This window comes from Oryzias latipes, chromosome 4 (assembly GCF_053564925.1).
Source record: "Oryzias latipes strain Hd-rR chromosome 4, Olatipes_Hd-rR_3.1".
Taxonomy (NCBI): Eukaryota; Metazoa; Chordata; class Actinopteri; order Beloniformes; family Adrianichthyidae; genus Oryzias; species Oryzias latipes.
Genome location: NC_136240.1, coordinates 17,068,904 through 17,079,043, shown reverse-complemented (window position 1 = coordinate 17,079,043; position 10,140 = coordinate 17,068,904). Strand labels below are relative to the sequence as shown.

Here is a 10,140-nt window from a genome sequence, read left to right as displayed (position 1 = left end):
AGAGGTGAAGAGGCGAGTGCAGGCAGGTTGGAGCGGTTGGAGGAAAGTGTCAGGAGTGTTGTGTGACAGAAGAGTGCCAGCAAGACTCAAAGGAAAGGTGTACAAGACAGTGGTGAGACCAGCTCTGCTCTATGGGTTAGAGACGGTAGCAGTGAGACAGAGACAAGAGGCTGAGATGGAGGTAGCGGAGATGAAGATGTTGAGGTTCTCCTTAGGAGTGACCAGGTTAGACAGGATAAGGAACGAGTACATCAGAGGGACGGCTCATGTTGCCTGTGTCAGCGACAAAGTCAGAGAAGCCAGACTGAGATGGTTTGGACATGTTCAGAGGAGGGATAGTGGATATATTGGTAGAAGGATGTTGGAGATGGAGCTGCCTGGCAGGAGGGCAAGAGGACGGCCAAAGAGGAGATACATGGATGTTTTGACAGAGGACATGAAGTTGGCTAATGTTAGGGTAGAAGATGTCCATGATAGAGTGAGGTGGAAAAGGATGATTCGCTGTGGCGACCCCTGATGGGAAAAGCCGAAAGAGAAAGAAGACAACCATCAAATTCATTCAAGAAAAATAGTAAAACAAAAACTGTTTTCTGATGTTTTTTTAGGTAAGTACTTTTGTTCCATTTTAATCATAAGAATTCAACTAGATTTTTCAATTAAATTTCATCATGTCAAACAAAAATGAAAATAAACACAAGAGTTTAATAAGACAGATAAAACAAGACAACGTGAATGAAAAGGAGTGGGTTGAAGAGAAATCTTGTATGATCCCACCCCTCTTTTACAACATCTGGTGATGTGCGTATTTCTATTTACAGTTTTGTTCAAAACATTCACATTACATTTTGTATAGCACCTATGCAGAAGTGGCATTTTTGTTTTTATAGATCATTTCTTGCCTTGTCCATCAGTGATAGCTTGTAGTTTCTTTTTTTGAATGCATCTAAACGTTTGGTTTATTTTAAATCTTTGTCCAATCTGTTCCATAAATCCACACCACAAATTGATGAGCACATTTTCTTATTTGTAATGCAAATGCACTGCTTTTTGAATTTCACTTGATTTCTTACGTTGTAACTCCATTTCTGTCCCTGAATATTTGTTGTGTGTTTCGTGGAAGTAAGATATTTATGACTTTATACATCATGAGTGCTGTTTTGAGTTTTACTAGTTCCCATAATTTCAATAAAACTGACTTTTTGTATGTGTCCTAATCCACAACATGGACTATTAGAATAGCTTTTTTTGGGTAAGATATACAAATATATACTGATAGATATACTGTAGATTTGTAAGTATTTCCCCACACTTCTACACTGCATTGTAAATGTGGTAGTGTTATTGATGAATGTATTAGTAAACAAGCCTTACAAGTGAGTGTATGAAGCGTTTTTCCCAACACTGCTGCTTTTAGCAAGTTTAGCTCTGATTTGCTTTATATTTGTGGCTTTCAGCTCATTTTGTGGTCCATATCAGAGGAACTCGATTTCAGTCACTCTTTCCAAAACATGATTATCAATAGCAACTTTTGTCTCTAAATCTGCAGGAATATGGCGATTTCCAAAAATAATTAATTTTGTGTTGTTAACATTAAGCGAGAGTTCATTTTTGTCAAACCATTTTTTTAGCTTCCCTAACTCTGTATTTTCCTAAATGTTTTTCATAACTGAACAGCTTTGGTTTTGGAATAGTACTTTGATTTTCTCAATCTATATTTTAATAGTTTGTGTTATAAACTTCAGATTAAACTCTGGTATTACTAACAAACGTATTTTTGTCTTTTTTTTACTAATACAGACAATTCAGTGATTGTTGTCTTTTAATAATACTCTTGATGATATGTTTTATTTTTCTTTTTTTTTTTGTTTACTTTCCCTTTTTCGAGCTGTCTATTCACATGACGTCACAGAGCATCATCTAAACCTCTCCTCAGCATCTTCTTCATTCATGTTCTCCTTATGATCCTCCTTCTTGGGCTAGGTCTTTCTAGCAGCTCCAACCTCTAAACTACAGAAGACTATATGTGTGTGTTTTTAAAAAAAAAAAAAAAAAAAAAAACATGTATTCACTCAATTTAAATGAAAAAAAGAAAAAATAACAACAAATGCTCCTTGTTTCCATCCCAACCTGGGGCCACGCGGCAGCGGAGGGACCGCGCGCGCGCAGCGGACGGCAACTCCGTGTCAGCGGTGCTTCAGTCCGCTCGCTCACAGAAACTCCAACTAATAAGGAAAAAGTAAGAGGTGCTGTTCGTCTTTCAGGGCAAACACTCATATGGATGCACATGACACACAGTTACGCTGCGAGCCTGTCAATACTGGCCGGCCGCCATGTGGCGGCTACAGGACAACGAAATCCCGATAAATTAGATTATTGGATTGACTGCAACAGATTATAGGTCCTTCATCCTCGATGCTTCCAAAGAAAACGGTATCAAACTGATCATACAGGGTGGTTTTGGGATATCAAACCTTGATAAAGGTAAGCGGTCTTCTTGATTGTCGGGGTATTTTTTTTTTTTTTTTTTTGGTCAGTTGATGTTTACTTGAACTTGGATTAGGGATTTCTGGAGGAGGAAGCGGCTACATCAAGTTGCAGTTCTCGAAGAGACACAAAGTGAAGGTCCTGCCGTTTGATATACAACCCCGTTTTACTTAGTCGTTGGATTGAAGCTGAAACAACGAAGCGTTCTGGCATGTTTTGCATTATTTACAGTGTTGTAACCAATGACTGCGCTGTTCTGGTCAGTGCTGTTGTTTCCAGTAAAGCTGTTTTTGTGCACAACTGTGTCAGTTAGTCGTAATCTCAATCTAAATTACTCATTTTTGTTGTTGTTTTTGCTTATTGAATGGCTCATAAAAACTATCACAGTTAAAATATTCAAAAAGTTTATTGCAAAATCATCTTAAATTATCATTTTTGGTCTAGAAGGACCAGGGAATCTTTGGTGGGTCTCTTAATCCCACAGTTCTGCTTCTGCTCTTTTCAGGAAAACAATTCCACTGTGATTCAGTCTGATTTACGTGAATGTTATGTAATAATCTCAGCAGAAGCAGCTTCTACTGCAGCTCCTGTAGTAAACAAACAGGACTGGACCGCTTGATCAGACATGCACTATATGTGTGACATGCACATTTAAATCCTTTTAAAATGTTTAACTAATTCTTAAAGTTTCATTCTAAAGCTCAGAAAGTTTGGACTCTTATTGGACATGGGCTGACCATGAGACCAACTTTTAAATCATTAGAAACTAAGTTATAAGACTTTACATTGAGTATTTGACTTTAATGATAGAAACTATAATAACACAAATGTCAAAAGTAGCTTAAATTTATCCAAGGAATTATTCTATAAGAGTGTAATGATTAAAATTGAGCTGCAGATTCGAAATATGCTGCTATAAATGCACTGTTGGCCAATTTTTATTACTTAAAACCAAAAATGCTTTTATATGAACCCTGAACTACCATCTGGATGTGTTTAGTTACAAAATATAAGTTAAGTCATTAAAATGTTGTTTCTTTCTAAAGATGATTCAGTGATTAGTGCTGAATTCATGCATATGATGTTTCGGTGATCATTCAGAAGCAGACACACATTTTCTTGTTCAAACTGCCTTTTCATGCTTGAATACAGCTGGAAGTGTCTCCCCTACACTGCTCAGCTTCTTCCACTCAGCATTTTACTACTTAAATGTATCACCATATAACACAGCTGTGTGGACAAAGGATCTGCAAGTAAGCAAAACACACATCTGAATAGCAATCTCTACACTCCCCAAATGAAAGCATTAGCTGATAAGTCCAAATAAAGAATAATCACTGTGTATAGGACTTCTGCAGCACAGTGGTATTGTTTTTATCAAGGTAGTATATAGACAGATTGGTTTGTGGATTTAGAATGACAGGGTTTAATCCCCTGGAGTAAGGAGGGGAGCAGCAGGAAGCTAAGATAATGCCGCTGGCAGAGACGGTGGCTCACCATGCCTGGCTGCTGCACTGTTGCCATGGCTCGCACTCAGCTGAAGCTCTGGCTGTCTGTTCTTGTGTTGTACCTGCAGTGTTTATGGAGTCTCTTCCTTTCTTGATTTGTTCAGAAAAGGTCCAGATTTAATGATTGTTATTTCAATATCATTGCACATTTCGTTGAGTGGGTTAATAACTGTGTTGGAAATACTCAAAGAGTATCATTAGCTACTGGTTTTGTTGTTTGGGGTCTGGCAGGACAGCAGTGTGTGTTCCTGCGGAGTGATCACATGGCAGACAGCTTTAACTCAAGCAGCTAAAACGGTCCGCTGCTATTAATACCGCTGAAGGCTGTGCTGCGGAGCCATGCTTTAAAAAAATGCAAGAGTTTGAGTTCAAAAAAGTTTGTAAAAGGCACAAAACCTGTCTACCAGGTGTGTTGTTACTGTTATGTTACTCAAATATACATTGTACAGTTTTATTGTTATTTTAAAGATGATAATATAGCAACCCAATATCAGTAGTCGAACACAGTGATGTGGGTGGTAGAAACTGAAATGTACAGGCGCTGCTAATGAATACCAACTTACAGAGCTGTTTGTCTCCTGCATTTTTTTGTTTGTGTGGCAGGTTTTACCAAAGTGTTGCTTTGGTATAAAAACAAAACCTTTCTACTGCTTTCAGTTTCACACTTTTGCCTTCGTTGTTTTGGGTAGATCAGGAGTCTGCAACCTGATGCAATGGAGCTCTTTTATCCCTCCATTGCAGCTCTTTGGCTTTGAGGAAAAATGCTAACAATATAAATAAAGAATAGATTTGCTAGTAAAGTTTCTTCATATAATTTTAGATTTTTAAAGATCCTTTTTAAAGATCCTTTATGAATAATAATGATATATTTTTTAAATTCTTTTAACCACTGCTGGTTTTATACTACATCAAGATACATTAAAAGCTTTACCATTCCTCCGAAATGAAAAATATCAGATAACTGAGCAAAATGATGGTCAAAGGTTTCATCTATTGTCAAAGTGGTTTATTAATAGAATACATTTACAAGTAAATCCACGCCAGCAGGATCCTATTTGATACAGGGTGGATATTTATTGTGAAAGGAACTTGTATGTGCTGCTGTCAAAAGTAACAAAATATAAACATAAAACTGTTATATTTCAATTATTGTTGATATTTAAAAGCTAAATTTTATAAATTAATAGTTTTCTGGCCACAAAAACATAAATAAAGTTTGTTTTTCTCAACTGTGAGGTGGGACGTTGCAGCTCTTGTGGGGTTTTGTTTAGTAAGAAACTGGCTCTTTTAGCTTTGAAAGTTGCAGGCTCCTGGGATAGATCTCCTAAAAAGAGAGACAACCTAATCAACTTGCTGCTTCATATGTTGTTTTCTAAGATTTTTCCATGATTTTTAAAGAACATTTACTGTGGTTTAATAACAACATTTGGCAGCATTTGTGAATCGTTTTGGGTTTGACTGTTGCTTTTAATCTTTTGTGATTCATGCATTTTGAATCCCTTCATTTCAGAATTTATTTCCAATTAGATAAAAAATATCTTTCAGTGTTTTTTCTGTTCAAGGTGAAGCTAAATTAAGTGGAATCCTGGATTAAATGCTACGTTGCAAATAAGCGACATGGGGCATGAAGGCCTTCAACACTGATTTGTATGTTATGTATGTCCTTGTATGTATATTAAATGTTTTTTATTTTATTTTTGTGCACTAATTTAATTTTTCCCCCCCACAAAACATCCCATCCAGACTGGCAGCCATGCTGACCAGCTTTATAGAAGGTCTTCTCTGCTGCCTCACCTCAAAATCTGCCAACACTGTGGTCCCTGTTGAAACCTCAGAACTCGCAGACGGCTATGAGTTTGTGGAGGTGAAACCAGGTAGAGTTCTGCGGGTTCGACACATCATCCCAGATCGCCCGATAGAAGAGGAACCGTCCCACGGCGCAAGCGTGAGCTGCAAGAGAAAGATCACAGTTTACCGCAACGGACAGCTCTTCATAGAGAATTTGGGTGAGAGGGCGAGTGCGGAGCTGAGGTCCTGCCAAAACGGACAGACAGAACCTAACAGCACTGTAGAAGTGGAACTGGCAGAATCTCGTAACTCCTCTCCACCTGTCAGCCTTCCTGAGTCCCGCTCAGAGTCTGTCACAGCTGGAAACAATGGGACACCTGAGACAGGTGCAGCAGGTGAGGCACCTGCTGCGCCGCACCCCGGCCAGTCCCAGCAGCCCAGGATGCGCAGGAGGAAGCCCAAACGCACCGTAGTGATCGACTGCGAGAGGAAGATATCAGCCTGTAAAGGGACGCATTCAGACGTGGTTCTGTTCTTCATTCACGGGGTGGGCGGCTCGCTAGATATCTGGAGAAGCCAGCTGGACTTCTTTTCTCGCCTGGGCTACGAGGTGATTGCTCCAGACTTGGCAGGTCATGGAGCCAGCTCTGCTCCACAGATAGCTGCTGCCTACACATTCTACGCCCTGGCTGAGGATATGAGGATCATCTTCAAAAGATATGCAAAGAAGAGGAATATTCTCATCGGACATTCCTATGGGTAAGGAGTAAAAACTTTATTAAAAGCATTCTGACTCGCAAAGAACTTACAATTATTATGCCAGCACAAAAAACTGATAAAAGAATCATAGCACTTCTCTGGATAGTTACACGGCATCAGCATAAAGTTATTCCTGTCTCTTTTATTCCAGCGTGTCCTTCTGTACATTCCTGGCTCACGAGTTTCCAGATCAAATTCAAAAGATGGTGATGATCAATGGTGGTGGTCCCACAGCTCTGGAGCCCAGCCTCTGCTCCATCTTCAACCTGCCTACCTGTGTGCTTCACTGCCTTTCCCCTCTGCTGGCCTGGAGTTTTCTCAAGTAAGGTTTACCAAAACAAGAGAGGAAATATTAACCTAAAAACCCATCAACCTTTGTCAGAACCCATGGAGTCCCTTTTGGGGAGCCAACCTAGTTACTTTTTGGTGAAGGTGGGGTACAACTGGAACAGGTTGCCAGTTTGCTGCAGAGATACACACAAACATGAACACCATAAGGGCAATTTAGAGTCACCAATTAGCCTGTGAAGCATGTTTTTGGACTGTGGGAGGAACCAGGAGTGGCTGGAGAAAACTCACACATTAACAAGGAGAACATGCAAAGTCCACACAGAAAGGACTCAGCTGGGATTTGAACCAGGGTCTTCCCACTGTGCGGCAAGAGAGCTAACCACTTCACCACCATACTACCCAACTTCTGATAAAATATCAGTTGATGATACAGTTAATAAATCACAAACATATTTACAATTTGTGACTTTTTTTCCTAAAAAATTGTGCTTTCAAATAAATAAAGCCTAATAATGACAGTATTTCAATGGTTGAATGCCATCTTTGTTACTGATTTTAAAAGGTTTCCTAGCCCTTAAGATCATCGCCCAATTCCCAATCTTGTAAAATGTCGAAGTGACTAGATCTTTAACAAGAGATTATTTTTGTTCTGCCTGATGCACAAACACGTTTGTTTCTGCTTGTTTCTTTTTTCCGTCAGCCTCAAACCTAAACTCTTTACTGGAATACTTTGAACAACAAAAGTACAGAGGGATGAATACTATTTTGGACACATTTGATCCTCATCAACCTCCTCTGTGCTGTCCCGGCAGGGCTGGCTTTGCTCGGCAGGGTGCCAGGGAGAAGCAGTTGCTGAAAGAAAACAATGCCTTCAATGTGTCGTCATTCGTGTTGCGTGCCATGATGAGCGGGCAGTACTGGCCTGAGGGGGACGAGGTTTACCACGCTGAGCTCACCGTGCCCACCTTGCTTGTTCATGGTATGCACGACAAATTTGTACCGGTTGAAGAGGACCAGCGCATGGCAGAGGTAAATTGAAGCCCGTGGAGGAAATCTCCTCCAATATCATGCAGTTAAGAGTTGAAAGTGAAACTTAAGGTGACTGAATTGAGCAGTTTTAATGAGTAAGACAAATTTTCATTTTGTTTATCATAAAATGTAGCACACATCTGATTGGTGTCTGAATGGTAAAAAGAAAATGAACGTTTTCCTTCTCCTCGTGATATGGGTTATTGTCTCCATCAGATCCTCCTGATGGCTTTCCTGAAGGTGCTGGAGGATGGCAGTCACATGGTCATGATGGAGTGTCCAGAGACCATCAACACACTCCTGCACGAGTTCCTCCTCTGGGAACCGGCAACCCCAGCACCGCTAAAGAAGGAGAGCAAAACTCGTCCGGAGACGGCCAAAGCTCAAACTGACAACAACAAAGCAGCGGCTGAGCCCGCCACAGTCCGGCCTGCAACTGCCAGGCAAACCTAATCTGTGGGACGAGGGGAGAACATAAGTCAGGAATAAGCTCATTCAGACTGGTCAAACTGAAACAGTGTTTGTCAGAGCAAAACCAAGGCTGGTCCAAGCAGTCTCTGAGAAAATGAGACGGTTTGAGCATCTGAACCTGATGAGGAGCCAGAAGAGCTGGTTTGTCTCAGTCTGAATGTCAGATTTGTGGCAGGATGACCGCACTGAGCTTCTAGCTCTGCGGTCTCCATAACAGCATGTTAACACCAGAGCTGAAGCAAGAAGAACTCAGTCTTCAGCAAACCGTTTTGGTTACAAACATGCTGCAGGGAAATACTTTGTTGTGCCTTTAATGGTTTCTGCAAACATGAACACAAGACACAGCAATTCAGCAGCGAAAGCCACCAGAAACACCGGATGGGAGTCGGATGCAAAGAGGAGAAAGTTGTGCAACTTTGCACATCCTGTAAGATGGAAAAGCTGAACAGTCAGAGTATTTTATACTCCTAAAGAAGTGATTAAAACCTTCTAGGTTATAAAGAAACCTACTGTGTTAGCACTTTTAATTTTAAGCTGAGACACAAAATGCAAACCATTGTTTTTGTAAAAGTTTTCATGAAGATGCGAAAAAAAGAACTCAAAATACAAAAAAAAAAATTAGATAGAAGTTTGTTAAATGTTAAAGAAAAATAAATGTTTGAACAGATTATAGTACTCTGGTTCTCCTTATTAAAACAAATAATCATTTGTTCATGAGCATCAAAAACAATAAAACTGGAGCCTTAACAGCTAGCGTTTCGAGACAGAGACGTGGATTAGACAGTTATTAGAAATGTTTACATTTATTTGTTTTACAACGTCCAATATTATTCAGTCAATTCAATTCAATTTTATTTGTATAGCCCAAATTCATAACAACAGTCATCTCGATGGGCTTCGTATAGGTAATTGAAAAAGTTAAACATAAAATCAAAACGGTCATGAATACATAGAATTCAATAGGAAAATATTAAATTGAACTAACAAACTTACTAAACTAAACTGGACATACCTGCCCTTAGACCCCCCTTCGCGGTCAAGTGTGATCTAATATCTGGCGGAATTTGGGATAAATCAATCAATAAATAAATCAAAGACATGTCAGGACAGCACTCGATTCACATGCACTTACTTAGCATTAAAACTGAACATCCGAACTGACATACTTTAAGAAAATGCCAAAAACCTTAATGTTGTAAGTATACACCGGTCAAAAAACAGCAGGAAAATGAATTAGTTAATTTGTCAGAGTAATTCTGATCATTGCCAGCCTAAATTAACGTGTCATGTTTTTTCTCTTGTTAGATTATTTTTTCTTTTTTTTTTCTTAGATTAAAAAAAAGCTAATCTTATTCTCATTTGGTTCAACTTGATCTAGTATTAAATAATGGTACAACTATGTACTTATAGAGAAGACTTCAGGAAATGTAGCCAAAACTTAATTATTCTATTCATCCTTCCATCTTCACAGCCTACTGAATCCCTTTCGGGGTTCCGGGGTTGCTGGAGCCAACCCAGCGACTATTGAGCGAAAGTGGGGAACACATTGAGTCTGTTGCAGTGTCACACAATCACACAAATATTCAATGTTGTAACTTCATTGACAACATATTAATCTTACATTGTTTCCTTAAAGTTTAGAAAAAAGTTAGTAAGTGGCGACTGTAGGGTAAACGTAGACCACTTAGCCTCTGATTGCAGGTTCAGTACCCCCCTTGCCCGCCCATGTGTCGAAGTTTCCATGGGCAAGGCACCGAATCACATTGTTCCTGGTGGTTGAGGCTGTAATGTCGTACAGTGGAGCCACCAT

At 39.6% G+C, this 10,140-nt stretch overlaps 1 protein-coding gene across 3 annotated transcripts; it reads left to right on the top strand.

Moving 5' to 3' along the window:
• The first annotated feature begins 2,077 nt into the window (after window positions 1-2,077).
• On the top strand, window positions 2,078-8,835 carry abhd8b (abhydrolase domain containing 8b). Of its 3 annotated transcripts, none has more exons than XM_023954272.2 (5): window positions 2,078-2,236; window positions 5,736-6,539; window positions 6,691-6,861; window positions 7,643-7,859; window positions 8,076-8,835. In XM_023954272.2, the coding sequence occupies exons 1-5, from the start codon at window positions 2,079-2,081 to the stop codon at window positions 8,310-8,312; spliced, it is 1,587 nt and encodes a 528-aa protein (XP_023810040.2). In that variant the 5' UTR covers window position 2,078; the 3' UTR covers window positions 8,313-8,835. The 3 variants fall into 3 exon arrangements, with proteins under 3 accessions (XP_023810040.2, XP_011472354.1, XP_078802745.1); XM_011474052.4 differs by having other exon boundaries at window positions 2,120-2,481; XM_078946619.1 differs by having other exon boundaries at window positions 2,139-2,243.
• Window positions 8,836-10,140: the final 1,305 nt, after the last annotated feature.

Bases quoted from the DNA above. Each gene is read 5' to 3' on its own strand.
- abhd8b (XM_023954272.2), top strand. From the start codon at position 2,079: ATGAAAAAAAGAAAAAATAACAACAAATGCTCCTTGTTTCCATCCCAA. The intron at 2,237-5,735 runs GTAAGAGGTGCT...CATCCCATCCAG, and splicing joins CTCCAACTAATAAGGAAAAA to ACTGGCAGCCATGCTGACCA. The intron at 6,862-7,642 runs GTAAGGTTTACC...CTGTCCCGGCAG, and splicing joins CTGGCCTGGAGTTTTCTCAA to GGCTGGCTTTGCTCGGCAGG.